This window comes from Molothrus aeneus, chromosome 1 (genome assembly GCF_037042795.1).
Source record: "Molothrus aeneus isolate 106 chromosome 1, BPBGC_Maene_1.0, whole genome shotgun sequence".
Taxonomy (NCBI): Eukaryota; Metazoa; Chordata; class Aves; order Passeriformes; family Icteridae; genus Molothrus; species Molothrus aeneus.
In genome coordinates, this window is record NC_089646.1 from 8,151,141 (window position 1) to 8,166,422 (window position 15,282).

At 40.4% G+C, this 15,282-nt stretch overlaps 1 protein-coding gene across 1 annotated transcript in view; it reads right to left on the reverse strand.

The window, feature by feature from the left end:
* Window positions 1–15,069, reverse strand: part of PAXIP1 (PAX interacting protein 1) — a 31,116-nt gene extending 16,047 nt beyond the window's left edge. The window contains exons 1-6 of the mRNA XM_066551046.1: window positions 14,979–15,069; window positions 9,943–10,077; window positions 7,953–7,996; window positions 5,313–5,376; window positions 4,863–4,976; window positions 2,356–3,000 (exon numbers count right to left, since the gene is read on the reverse strand). Coding sequence (XP_066407143.1) covers window positions 2,356–3,000; window positions 4,863–4,976; window positions 5,313–5,376; window positions 7,953–7,996; window positions 9,943–10,077; window positions 14,979–15,068 — 1,092 coding nt within the window. The 5' untranslated portion in view covers window position 15,069. The remainder of the gene's footprint in view (window positions 1–2,355; window positions 3,001–4,862; window positions 4,977–5,312; window positions 5,377–7,952; window positions 7,997–9,942; window positions 10,078–14,978) is intronic.
* Between the last annotated feature and the right edge of the window lie 213 nt (window positions 15,070–15,282).

Here is a 15,282-nt window from a genome sequence, read left to right on the forward strand (position 1 = left end):
AAATTGCTAATGATACCTTCATTAATTAGTGCTGTTTGAAACATTCATTAATTAGTGCTGTTTTGAACCAATTCAGGAATAAATAGCTTGTTTTTTAATCTCAATACCAAAAAACAAAGAAACATGGATCTGCTGAGCACTAAGGGTTACTTGGGGAAAAAACTCAAAACAACCTAACTTCCCTACTTAAGAATACTAGATTTTAGGTTTATAGAGTGCTGAAGCAATCTACAATTTAATTTTATTTTTAAATGCATAACCCACTGTTAAGAGAAAAATCATTTCACACTAAGCAGAAACAAGTTAGGCGGTGAATTTTTATGCATCAGAAAAGGGAGAATTAAGCAAAGTTCTAATAGATTAGGATAAGTTTTACATATTTATCAAAATATTTTAATATAAACTACCTATTTCAAATGAGAAGGAGCAATAGGAAATTCTAGACTTGCCATTCATGAAGTCTTTTAAACATGAAATCAGCTTTGATGAATCCTGCAAAGCTTGTTTCCTTCACCCTCACTACTTCAACACACACGGTGTCACCTTCAGCGACGTGTGTGTGCAAGAGAGGAATCAAAGCCCATCACCAGAGCACAAAGCCAATTACTGCATCCTCTCAGCCATCCATCAACTCTCCATCAGAGGTGGCTCAAGTGTTTTCACAATGCACATCAAAACATCTCAGGTGTCATCTAAACAATGCTGATGTGGTTGGTATTGCACACATGTGCAGCCATGATTATCAATGCATCACCCATCGCTCATGTCTCGGCAGCACCACAGAAGAAACATTCAATAACTAAAAGTAACACACACAAAAATGTTTCCATGGCTCGGTGTGAGGAGCTTCTCTCCACAACAAGTAGCAAAAGCCAAGATTACAGAAGCTTCAAGACATGCATTTCAAAATAAATGGCTAAAACCTTCAAAAGCATTCTATGGCTATATTCAGAAAGTAACTATGTATCTGTAAACACCTGATTTATGACAGATTTTGCTACTTGGCAGAAATCTGAGATTCAAACCAAACACTAACTTTCCAATAATGTTCACTAAGACTTGCACTCATCATTCAGGGCAGAAATAAGAGAGAAGTTATAGGATGGAAAGGCAGAACAGGTATTCCTCCCTCCAGGAAGCAGATTCACAATTCTAAGATGCAGAGCCTTTCTGCACATGCTGGAGCTGGCCCAGCAGCCTCAGAGGGTGCTTGGTACAGCCCTTACACATCTCCAGCAGACTTTGGCTGAACAGAGACAAGCCAAAGCACACAAGCACCAGTGCCCTGTAGCTCTGCAAATATTGCTGACAGAGAAATACTTCCACAGGGACACCCCTGATGTGTATTTGATGACACAGTGTCTGGGCTGAGAGGACATGGTGGCTAAATTACCCATGCTGGCCAACTGAGCAAATGGTTGGCAGCTCTGCTCAGGCTTTGCCCAGAAGTCTCAGCTCTTAAACAATTCAAGGCACTGAGAAGAGGAATCTAATCGGATTTAAAATAAAGCCTGTATTTCCATTTCGTATTCAGATGTCATATAATCAGCACAGAATCAACACTTCTGAGTGACTCCACACTGTGTGTTTAAGTACTGGCTGGAAGCCTCTGTACTACTCTGGCACCTTTAAAAGTTTTACCATCAGATGAACATGAAGAAAGGCACCACTGCAATTACTCAAGTAAAAGAAATGTCTAACATTTACCAGTACCTACTTTACTCATGTTCCCTTCCCACAAACATCTAAGCATTTCAATGCTGCAGGTGCAGCACGCTCACTTGCTTTTTATTATCTTGTAGAAATACATTCAACACAAGAGCTGCAATTATTTCCACTACACAAGTGGCATAAGAAAGTGCAAGTTAGGACCTCTCCATCATAATATGCACACTATATAACAACCTAACGATGCCCAGCAGAACAATGCAGTATAGAACTGAACCTGGAAACAATCAATTCCACAATTTCATGTGTTTATGGCATAAATAATTCCTTGCACTGACTGAGAATCTAGAAGGATAGGAAACCAGGTTTCCTGAACTAGCAAAATAACTCTAAATTAAAGTTTTTCCCTCTCTTACCAAGAAGTCCTCCTTACTGAAAATCTAAACCATGCTGTAGTTATACATAGCTTTACTCTTCCATATGTTTTTTCCAAATGCATTCTGTGAACCTGCTAGAAATTAAGTTACTTATTACGGGGAAATTACGATTTTGGCTACAATTTTAACTAATAAGGGGAAGTATTACCTTTGGGTATTTCAAGAACAGCAAAAGAAAACTGAAGTTCTTGGACACTATAGCTCCTAAGAAAAAGTCCAATAGCTTATAAATTAAAAATCCAACACTTACATGTGCTACATTTGATGGTCTATTAATCTGCTGAATATCAGCACTATTAGTAATATTCCTTAACGTCCGCACGGCTGGACTCCACGTGGCCATCATTTCCTGGCGGTCAGAACTTTGGGCACCTTGCACTGAAGCCATGAGGTTGCCTCTCATATCAGGAGGCAAAATGTTACCTGGCACTGGTGGGACATTGGCACACAAATTAATCAACCCGGAGTCCTTGCCTTGAGGCAACCTACGCTTTGCTGCAGATGCCTGTGGGACTTCAGCTGGTGTCCAGTTCAAATTCCTTTCTTGCTTTTCTGGAGAGGAATCGGAAGAATCATCGAACATCAGTTCCCCTTTTGCCTTATCAGCAGTAGTAGATTTTGGTGAAAAAGCTTGATCACCCAAAGGTGATCCTTCTCGAGAAGATGCTGGGCTTGATAACTTTTCATCAGTACTAGCCTCATTCTGTGAATCTTGTTCTTCATTTTCTGCTTCTTCCTCCTCTTCCTCTTCCTCCTCCTCCTCCTCCTCATATATAATTAAACGAGGATGATAAGGAGTCTCTTCTTTTTTACTCTTATCAGCTATAGAATCCAGTACCCAGTCTGGGGTCACAATTTTAATGCTGTCCCGTTTATAAGCACATTCATATTTTTCCTGGGGGGGGAAAAACAGTTATTTAAAGACAAAAACAATCACAAGTAAGTTCTTTGAGATCAGGGCTAGAGGATGGAGAGGGAGATTATAAGGACGCTGTCCAATACCAGACAGTAATCTCACCCAGATCCAACAGGACTTACACTGTGCAGAACCACAAGTTCCAAGAGATTAAAATGAAAAAAAAAACAAATTCTCCACATTTACACTATAAAGGACTCAGAAGGCACAACTACAGAAGATCGATGTCTTCATTTGCAAAATTCTTCTCTAACCCAATCACCAAAATATTCCAACCAAGCAGTGAGGAACATCATGGTCAATACTAAAATGTATGTGATTTTAGGAGGACATTAAGGCAAGTCTGAATACAGTTTATGTTTTATCCACTATAAAAAAAAGTAAAAAACCCAGTCCCACTATGAAAGAGCATTTGGGGAAAAAGTCAGAATCTTATAATAAAGTAGAGACAAATATTTAAAAGTTGGCCACTGAAAAAAAAGCACTTCAGCAGGAATATATCTTAAATCTTAAAGCTTCACTGTTTCCTTTCCTAATAAATAGAATAGACACAGAATCAGTGTCCTATTTATTCAAATATCCTCTTTAATGGAAACCCCTCACATACATCAAAACAGTACAGAAAAAAAAAACTTTCTTTCAGAAATTTAAAACTTATTTCAGGATCTAGTATTTAGAAATGATTGAGCTTTTATGCCAAACAACATAAATTAACAACAAGCACATTCAGAGGAAATTAATATAGTGATTCTCTGAAGTTATTTCCTACAATGAAACTGTCATTCATGCACAATAAAGAGATTGGAGTTGTAATCAAGTTTATTTGCCAACACAAGATTTTATTCTTTCATTCTGCTGAGAATTATTAACAATCTTGTTTTATCATCCTGTATCTAGTCAGTGCAATCATGTAAGCTTTCCTAGTGACAGAACTGTTCTTGTTACAAACTGCTGCAGTTTCCCTTGTAGTGCATCAGAGCATCAGGACTGGAAGCATAAGTAATAATCCCATAAAATTGTTCCAATTCCATGACTGTGTGCATTAAAATATTTGTATCCTACAGACAGAAAATGCTAAAACCTCTTTAAGTTTCTTGTCTGGCAAGCTAAAGACAACATCCTTTGTCTAAAAAGCTTATAATTTAAGCTTTTAAGTAAGCTATTATGGTACGATTCTTAATGTATTTCATTGGTTCTTACAAACAAAATTTTAGGTAATAAAAGTTTTGCCTAAGTATTTTATTTTATTGTGATGAAATAGAATGGTGTTCAATACACCCTTCTTAACAGTCCACAGAAGAAATATCAAGCACTTAATTAAAAAAAAAAACCAAAGCCAAAAACCAACACACACACGTATTCAGCAAAAAGAACTCAGCCCTAAAAAGCTTCCTATATTTTAAAGAAGGAAAAGCATTCATTTCCCATAGCCACACTTTCTCTTCTCTCAGTGCCAGCCCGTGTTTTCTTCTACAATATTTCAATTTTGTCCTTTGTTTTTCTTCACTGATTTTATATCTGTGGATTTATGGCATAATCACAATCACTAATGACTGTGACATATCAAAATTAGGCTAAGACAAACAAGATAAAGAATAAAATTCTTTATTCAAACTGGAATTCAAATACCAGTGTGAAATTGGACATCTTTTAAATTAATCAGGCTTAAAGCCATGCAGAAAATAAGTGCAAACTGAATACTGCAGTGCCTAATTTTGCTGAATTTAGTTGTTAATCAACAGTGTTAAGAATTCTAACTTCAGGCAGATGGAAAATTTTTGACTATTTGAAAGCAAATGAGAGCTACAACAAGAGGAACTGTACATGTAATAAACTCTTACCCCCTTTGGCTCAGGCACAATCAAGTGAGTACATTTCTTATTGAGGCTCAGCTGGCAATTCCCTCCATAAAAAGTAATCAAAGCCCACAGCGTACTTCGGTCTTCAGATGAAACCTAAAAGGAAGGTGGAAAAGCCTTTTTAGCTCTGTGCACCCAGCTGGCTTCAGCTGCAAGAATTTTAGTAATCCACAGCACACCATTTACAAGGCTGGCTAATGTATTACCTATCACTTTTAAATACCAAATTAGCAAGACAGTAATAAAGGGTGACAAAGACACACAACAAGAAAAACCACTAAAGAGTCATTTTTAACCTGCAGAGACAGAGGAAACAAAGAAGGGGAAAAAAAGTCATAGTACAACAGAAAGACTGGTATCTGCCCTCAAAAAAAGCAAACATCCCACATATAATGCACATTGGAGTAGACTGAAATATGGTTCACTTCTTACCTGAGAGAGACAAGCAGTGACTCCAAAAAAGATCTGACATGATTCTGGAGAAAAGCCATTTACACTGGAAAGCAGGTGTCAAGGATACAAAATAATTAGGTAAGTTTCCTGAGGGACATTAGAAGGAAATGAAACAGTCTATGCAGTACTTCTCACATCATACCAAGTACCTGACCATTCAGAAACTTTCACCTTTGAAAGCACATTGTCTGTTTGCAATAGAAGCTTATGCATCAAGAAAAAAACCTGATGTACAAACTGAATCAGAACATTTGCAATATTATGATCAATTTGGGTAACACTCTAAACCAGAACTAACCTGGGAAAGACAGATGGACCATCAGACTTCTGCAACTTGCCCCTATTTTCCACACTTTCATAAGATCTTGTGTTTAAGATCCGTGCACATTTGTCACAAAAAATGACTACAGAAACAGGTGAACATTGTGTCACATGCAGACACTGAGATTTTTAAATGAAACAAAATTATTTTCCCTGTGATGCTGACAGATGCACCAGCAACACTCTCGTTTTGAGGCCCAGAAGAGACAGCACACAGTAAGCTGATGACAAAGCCAAGAGCACTTTAAAACTTCAGAATAAATTACTGCCATAACCCAGGATACCTGAAGAATTTCAAGCCTGATGAACATCCTAAATTGTTCTCCATTTCATCCAAGGCAGAAATTCAGTACTGGATCTTTCAAAAGTGTACATGTGTCTACTCCCTGCCTGAGTACCTACTGCTAGCACATAAAGCAGAGACAGTCAGTATTTAACTTTTAAGAGGTCCATCAGTTTGCCTGGAGCTTCCACTCTCTAAAGAACAGGAGTGAAAGAGACTCTTTTTTAAAAGTTACAAGTAGCATAACAATAAAACAAAACAGAGGGAATACAGAAAAACTCACTTTTCTTCCTGCCATCAACAAAAGCTTGAAAGTGCTCTGATTCTCTTTTATCTATACAAGACCATTGAAAAATACACCCTCCCCACTCTTGCTTTTGCTGCAAAAGAAATTGCCAGCCCTCTTTACAGCATTATAGCCATGGTTTTCAGACATGAAACTCTCTTTGCTTCTTCAGAGTCTCCTTCCAGCTTCATTTTTCTGCTACTTCCCTTCCACTGCAGATTACTCAGACTTTGCACACATCAGTGAGCAGAGCACAGGAGAACATTCTGCCATCTTAAGTTCCCTCTGGTGAAAACAACTTCTACTAAAAAACAGAAAAAAAATTACTGTGCTTTTACATTGTATTAAATCTTTCTATATTAAACTTTACCTTTAGCAACTGACAGGGAAATGCCCATCAAATAAGCAAAGGAATTGGTAAGGCAACATAAAATCCTTAAGGCTCTTATTAGATCCATATGTCTAACTGACACAAGATGTTTGTAGGACTTGGTTCTTCAGAAATTCAATGACCACTTTGAGTATTACCAAATTAAAACATAAACTAAAAACAAAAATGCAGAATCTCAAACTTCTGCCTAAACAGGGTCTAAAAGCAATCAGCTGGACAAACTAAGTTATTCCTATTAATGACTGTATTTTTTTCATTATGGCAGTACCTAAATCCCTAATGAAAGGCCAGATGTCACTGCACTAGAAGTCATAAAGAGACTGAAACAGGCTAAAACGAAGTAAAGACTTAACAACCCATTTTAGTGAGCACAATAAGGCTCAGAGTAAAACCTAAACCCACCATGTTCTAAGGACATGAAGTGCTAGAAAGTCAAAGGTCCAAGGACACATTTATTGCTCACAGGTGTAAAAAACTTCCTTCTTCCATGCAACTGAAGAACAAGTCACTACTGAGACCTGGTCTTTTCATTTGGCCATTCCAATGTTCCCACAATAAAGACTTCCTGAGCAATAGCCATTGAGAGCTACATTCCCACATTTATAGCTACAATTTAGTTATGGAGTGCATCATTCCATTGTTTCATCTGTTTATTTCTCTTCTGGGTATCTAATAACATCAGCTCTTAGAGTACTCTTAAAAAACCCTGGTTGCAGATTGAAGACAAATTTTTTTTAATAGTGCAACTTCTTCATGTGAAAGAACATCAATAAAGAAATGTTAGGTTACTTAAGCCTGAAAATGTAGCTAATTGTAAATGTAAGCTTTTTTTTTTTGGTGAACACTCCTCATGGACAGGAAAAGTTTAGAGACGTGTAACATAAGCAACTAAACCCTTATCCTGATGATAAAAGCACAATAAACACATTTATTACGTCCAGACACAAATGACCAAAATCACTAGCCTAGACCACATCACAGAAACACAGCAAGTTGCAAAGGCACACACCTTAAACTATTGGGTATAAAACAGGAATTCTGAATCTCTGAAGCACATTAAGGCCTGAATTCCTAGTATGAACATCTGGATACTTGCACCTACCAGCTCTTGTTTTCCATTTGATAACAGTTGTCCTATAAGTGCCTATGAAGCACAAAATAGGCAGAGGGACAGGGAAACTGAGGCCAAAGAAGCTCCAAGCACACTTCAACTCTGGCAGGTTAAGCAAAAGGGACCATTTTAGAAGTTTAAGCAGTAGCTATCTGAAATAGTCTTGAATCCTTCAATGGTATCCATTTTAACACGTTTTCTACAGAATTTTGAACTTAAAAGGATACGGCAGAAGAGCTCCACAGCGAACAGACAAGATCACCCAGGAAGGCTGGAAAGAACAAAAACCTGGTTTTAGACATTAAAATCCTTGCTCTACATGCACAAAACATGAATTACTCTTCAAGTTCATCCTATAGCTAGTTTTAATATATGTTTCCCAGCTTTGGAAGTCTAAGTGTTTCACAGACATTGCACTTAGTCTGCAAACAAAGGCCTACGTTGCATTTAGTCTGCAAAAAAAAGACTTTTCATTTATTTGAAAGAGTTCACAATAAGACAGCTCAAAGGTTGTGCAGCAACCCCCTTTCTCTTATGTCCTTTACAGTATTTATTCATCCTCTCCCTTTTTGCAGTTCTTGCTTTCAAGAAAAAAAATTCAGATAATCCCATCCTATACTTATCAGCAAGGAGTGAAGAACCATAGCCCTACACAGAATGAGTTTTCTGAAGACAGAACAATGCTGGCTGCTGAGCAGTGATGGCCCCTCTCTGACAGTATTCTGGGACAGAAGGGCTCAAAGGGACACAGGGAGGTGGCACTGAGTGGAGGAGATGTAGGACACCTGTCCCAGTGCAACAGGTAAGGAAGAATGACAAGAATGGCAAAGAATGACATCACATTCAGAATGGAATTACTTTTCCCCAAAAGACAAACAAAAGAATATACTGTGGCAACTGTGTTTATGGTGTGCCAGTTGTGGTTATTCTCCTTCCCCTATAAGGCATAATACAAAAAAGAGCTAAAAACACTTAAATTCTAACTCCTCAGTCCTCAGGAAAAAGAAAAAAAGGATCTTTTCTTCCCTTCAGGTTTTAATCTTCCTTTTTGCCTATAACCAGCTACTTTTGCCTCTGACTTCCAGTCCCTTTAATACTTAGTCTGATCTTCTTGATTACAGATCATGCTGTGATGTTTTCAGGTCAAGCCAAGTGACATTAGTGAAAGATTTGCTCTCCTCCAGCAAATGAGTTGGCAGTTATGAAGCAAATTAAATTATTGAAGTGGCATTAGAAAGCAGGAAGTGCTCTCTACGATGTTGATGTCCTTCCTTCTCATGAAAATGGAAGCAGTTTCCTTGCTTATGAAGTTAAAATTACACCAAAAACCACTTCAGAAAAAGGAACTACAAATTAACCAGCACACCCAGTATAACCATAAAGGTCCCTAGCCAAGCACCTTTCATTTTTTGGAGTTAATTCACAGTTCTACCCTGTCAGGTGAGCTCTCATGACAAAACCTTCCTTCTACTGCCACCTGTACCTATGTGGAAAAAATAATCCAAAATCATGTGCTCAAAGGTATCAGCAGTGAAATTCCAGTGTTATTTCTTCCAATCTCTCTCATGACTTCCAGAGTGACAAGTTCACATATTCAAAGATGAAGCCCATAATTTTTCACTGAAAAATATCCTGCTATTGGAAAATAGTAACAAAATACTGGTAATTCCAGTGTAAGAAAGAAAAAAAGACTAAAAAACCCATAAAAAACTAAATAAGGAGGAAAAAAACCCCTAACTTTCTACAAGTCCCTGTAGTCCATAATTAGCATAGTACATATATGCAGAATTAACAAAATCATTTTGCACTTTGCCAGTTTTATGTGTTTTAAAAAAACCCTCATCAATCTACTACTTATTCTAAATTGAAGCTTTCCACTGCCAGAAGCTCGTAAGAACCTTTTCTTCAGAAATACTTCTAAAGTAGAACTAACAGGACATCATCTCACAGATGACTGAAAGAAAAATCTGAAAAAAATCCAAAGCAGAACACTAAAAATTACCCACACCACTGATAGATACAGAGCAACAAGCAGAAGGAGAGAACAGAACTGTAACAGAATCTGCAAGTCAAGATAAAAGTTTTTTTACAAGAATGTAAGATTTTTAAAGAAATGTTTTATTCAGTCCTCATCCAAAGATGAATATTTTGTTGTAAGAATGAAGCATCTATGCTTCATAATACTAAATACTTTCACAATATGGATGAGTCACTCACCTTTACCACAGGGAGATCAAAAACTTCTCGAGATTCTCCAACTTCTGGATTGTCCCCATCTTCTGAGATAATATGTGAGGCCAGTGCATTGTAAGAAACTTCCTTTGCTTTCCCAGCTTTCAGAAGTTGGATAACCTAAACCCAAAAGAGGACAGGGAGAAGTCAGCAATTTTTAGCAACTTTTATTTGAGAAAAACATTATTGCAAGAAGACACTGGATGGATGAATGAATATGACCTTCTCTCTTGGCTGTCCTCCTGTAGGTGCCAGAACTTTTCCTGAAGTTGCCAAACACATTTAAAATCTGTCAAAAGCTTACACCTCTTCTATATTTTCATCATTGCATCTGAAGAGCTACTTTTCAAAATAATTGGTGATGGGGTAGGAATTGGGAAAATGTTAAGGTTTTTCCAAAACATGTATTCCTCAAAAAAGATATTAAAACAATTTTCCTTCATGCAGGGAAGGAAAGGTCTTCTCAGTGTTTGTTTTTGCACAGGGTAGCTCTGGAAGTGTTTGAATATACTTTAAAATAAGAAGTTGAATTCTAAGGACTAAATGATTTTGATGAAATACAGAAGAAAAAAACAACAAGTAGGACTCATGCTCCCTAAATTAGTACCTTCAGGAGCTGGAAATGCCTCACTCCACTGCTCTGCCCTGAGAAAGGAAAACACCTCCCAGCTACCAAAGCACAGCTCACTCCCAGTTTGCAAGAACCAAATAGCAGGTGCTGCTTCAAGAGTTCAGCATTCTCTCAGCTCTGCTCTAGAGATCTGTGTGATGAACCCAGCCCTGTGCCCCAAAAACCAGAACTTTCATTTAAACTAAGAAGGTAACAGAGAGGTAGTGGGGTGTAGAGGGGAGGAAGAGAAAAATGATTTAAAATATTACAGTCTAAAACAGTTCAAAAGTTAAAAATGCCATTTAAGATCATTGTTTCATTGCCCTTTGATTTAGAATAAATCTGGTGTGATGCTCATCTTCCAAAACCTGCTAGGGACAGATGCCTGTCCCTGCAAACCTGCTGGGGACATGCCCTTCAAAACAGACTGCTCTGCCCACAACAGTGAACAGCAGAGAGCAAGGCAATGCATTCATCAAACAAAGTATTAATTCATTAATCAGTCCTTAAGCAATTATTCCCCACCCTGTACACCCACCAGGACAAAGAAGCACTGAAAAAGAAACTCTCAAAACAGCATCAAGCTATTTTATAAAGCATTCCTGCCAAGCAGAAAAACAGCGATAGAAAAATCAACACTTAATGAGGAGGTAATTTTGGCACTTCCTGACAGAAGTATCTGACTTTAAAACTCCATTAAAGAAAATAAAAGTCAACTTTTTTTTCTGCAATGGATGAATATTACCAAAAGAAATACTCTAAAATAACCAAGCAAATTGATCATGAGCTTGCTGTTCTTCTCACCAGCGCCAGAAACAGGAGTGAATGTTTCCATTTTGCACACCAATCCCCTAAACCATGATACACCTTCCTTCATGAAATCCAGTTAACCATAAAGAAACACAGGATGCTATCACTCCAAAGGGAAAAGCTAAATCCAAATGAAGCACTTTTGAAAACAGAAGGTATTTAAGAACAGTCTCAGCACATGAGCTCCTTGTCTCACACAGCTCCCCCTGAGTTACAATCCCATTCAACTGCTCATTTAGGGGAAGGCTAAAAAAAGGAGTGAACGTCATGAAAACTGAGAACCCAAATCTGACAGCATCACAAAGCAGCTATGAATAATGTGCTAAAAGCATGATTTTTTTATATCAAAACAATATTGCATTACAATATTACAAAGCATCTGCTTATACAAAAAGTTACACTAATTTCATGTAGTCGAAACATTATAAATATGATAGATAATGCATTTGATTATTTTATGTGTCATGAAAAAAGACTCTTCCTAATTTAGCTCACATCAACTTCAAAATTCCTCTCAGAATACACAACTTCTTCAGATTAAGTAGTGCCTGGACTGAAAAGTTGCATTGGCACAACTAAAGAACTCATTTACATTGCTATCAACCATACACCTGTAACTAGAAAACATAATGCTGAAAAGCCTTAATATGAACACTGTAGAAATCCTGCATTTTAAGTATTGGTTTATACCCATTAAATTAATTTATTTTGGGGGGAGGGGAGAATTAAAATTTTATCTTGCTCTCTCCCACTAAAATCTGTGTTGGAAGAAACAAGAGGAATAGTTCAAAATTAAGAAGATGATGGGCATATAAAAATAAATTAAACAAGATAACCAAACCCCAAATATCCTGTTCAAAGACCTTGTGCTGCATTGCATTACTTTTTATCTCTTTCTGAAGGAAATATTGAATTTAACTGGTGTTTCCAAAACATGATGGTTTGGGATTTTATGTTTGAGGAAAGCAGGAAGAGCATTTATTAAAACAAAAAGAGGAGCTGACATCTACTGATCACCCTCAGTAAGGTGTGAGGAGCAAAATGCACCCAATGGAATGGAATGGATGTGAAGTTGAGAGCCAGCCTCACTCTCCTTCATTTGCCAGAGAACACCTCAGCACAATTCCAGACTTTTGCTTCCCTTCCAATTTATGCTGCACATGCTTTAATAGGCAGCAGGTATGCAGTTATTCACCTGAAAAAAATTTTTTTTTCCTCTTAGTCTTGGATTTGTTTTGATTAGCATACTCACTTGTGCTAGGTCTGTTTAATATTTATTACAGTAACTGGTTTTCTGTGAAACCATTTAGAAATTTAAGCTGATCAAAGTGTGCTCCTCCCGAGAAGATGAAGGAGGAAAAAATCAAGTTGGCATCCACTGGTATATGAAGCAGTAAAAAGTGCCAAAGATATTTGTATTTTTATATCAGTCATGGGACAAATTTCACTCTAAGAACTGTTTGAGTTTGATTTACAATTCCTGCACTGTGTCTTGGCTCAAAACACACCTGATAAATGCTCCTCACTCTCGGGTGCCCCAGGAGGACACCCACAGGAGGGTGTCCTGGTCTCAGCAAGGGTAAGAGTTAATTTGTTCTCAGTAGCTGCTACAGTTCTGTGTTTTGGATTCAGAGTGGGAATAATGTTGATAACACACTGATGTTTTGGTTTTTGCTAAGCAGTGTTTATCCTAAGTCAAGGACTATTTTTTTGTGTTATGCTCTACAAAAAAGGCTGGGAGGGAACACAGCCCAGACAGGCGACCCAAACTGGCCAAAGGGATACTCCACACCAAAGCATGTCATGCCCAGTATATAAACTGGGGGAATTACCCCTAAAAAGGACTGATCTGGAGTCAAGAATGAAGTCTGGCATCTGTCAGTGCACGCTGAGCAATTGCATTGCACATCACTTGCTTGGGGTTTTCTTTCTTTCCCTTTTTCTCACCATTATTATTTACCACTACCATTGCACCTTACCTGGTTTTCAACTACTAAACTGTTTTTATATCTCAACCTGTAAGTTTAATTTTTGAATCTCCTCCCCATTACACTGCACAGGGGTGGGGGTGAGAGAGCAGCTGTGTTGTCCCTAGTTGCCAGCTGGGCTTAAGCCTGTACAGAGGATTCTCCCAGGAGCTGACCCTGAGCTCAGCCCAGCCCAGCCCAGCTCAGCTCAGCTCACCTCTTCACACTGACACCTCTGTCTCCCAAGCCAGGCAGAAGAAAATTCAATGCACTGAATCAAAGCCCTATGACAATGACTGTGACTGCAAAGAAGAATAAAATTTAACATGAGAAAGAAAACCAGCTTAAGAGAATACTTGTCTACTTGCTCTATGGGAAATCTGCTCATTGTCCTCCCATGTCAACACACAACTAAGAACAGGCTTTTCAGGACACTACTCCTATGACAAACGATAGCAAGAGTGCTACAGGATTTTTGCACTCCTCCTCATACACAGACTAACGTTGCTGCTGTAGGGTTTTTCGGTAAGTACAGGAATCTGTTATTTGAGTGCTAAGCCACTATTAAAAATTTTATGTGTAAAGACTTAACGCCTAAAGAACTAATTTTTATATCTAGAGACCTGTCTAAAGAAGTTTGCACCCTGATCTTTAACTGTATTCTTCCTAGACTGTATTTCTTTTAGCACAATAGGAATGAAAACCATCTGAACAGGCCAGTGCCTATGCCTCCAGGTCACTTACAGGCATCCGAGGCTCACTGAGTGCCAGGACAGGATGCTAAAGGAACCCAGCGCTGAACTAAGACTTTATTGCAGCAAATACCAGAGAGGCAAAGGCTTTAACTTCAGCGTGAAGCATGCAGTAACCTGCTTGCAGGAAGCCGCTGTCCTAAAGCTCCGTAGGGCGCACTTCAAACACCTGTCTAATTGGACACGACACAAAAACTTAGTTTCAACCACCTCCGCCCACCACGAGTGTTACAGCCAGGCCACCTGCGTTACCCAGGGCGCTGCCAGAGGGGCGGGCGGCCCCCGGCCTGAACTACAGCAGCACTGCGCCGGGCGGCCCGGGGCGGTACCAGGGCCGTGCTCGGGGCCGCGCCAAGGCGGGAAGGTCTGGCTGGGAGGGAAGAGCCAGTCCGGCCCCCCGTGACGAGCCTTCCCCATGGCCTGTCCCCGTGTACCCGTACGGAACCGGGCACAGGGAGAGGCCGGGCCTGCGGAGCGCTCGAGTCGGGAGGAGCGGCGGCCACTGCCCCCGCTGCCCGCCCGGCCCGGCCCGGCACAGGAAGTCCCTCCGCCCGCTCCTCCTCCGTTCAGGCGGCTCCGGCGGGGCCTGCGCGGCGGGGCCGCGGCTCCCATGGCGGCGGCGGCGGGGCTTCCCGCGGGCTCAGCCGGGATCGGGGCCGGGATCGGGACAGCGATCTGGACCGGCCGCCTCCCCTCCCCCCCCGGCCATCCCTCACGGTCCCTCCGTGCACGTTCCCCCCACTCCCGCCCTTTCCCCGTGAGGCGGCGCGAGCCTCGAGCCCGCGCGCGGCAGCCGGACGATTCCACAGTGCCCCCCCCCGTCGGGATAGTGGGGGGAGACGGAGGGGAAGGCGGGAATGATCTGAAGGGATGACCCGGTACCTTGGGGTCGATGTCTCCCACCACGAAGAACTTGACGTCTTTGAACATCTCCTCCGGGACTTTCAGCTCCTCCTCGTCGTCCGCCAGCATGGTCCCGGGCGGCAGCAGCGGGCGCTCCCCCCCTGCCCGCTATTCCCCCGCGCTCACAGCAAAACCCGCCGGGGCCCGGGTCTCTCCCGTCCCCCTCCCCCCGCAGAGCCGCCGAACCGCGCGAGCAAGGCGCGCGCTGCGGGACACACCATCCCCCGCCGGGACGTAAGGGGGGGTGGAAGGGGGAGGGGAGAGCCGCCCCCACAAAGCGGCT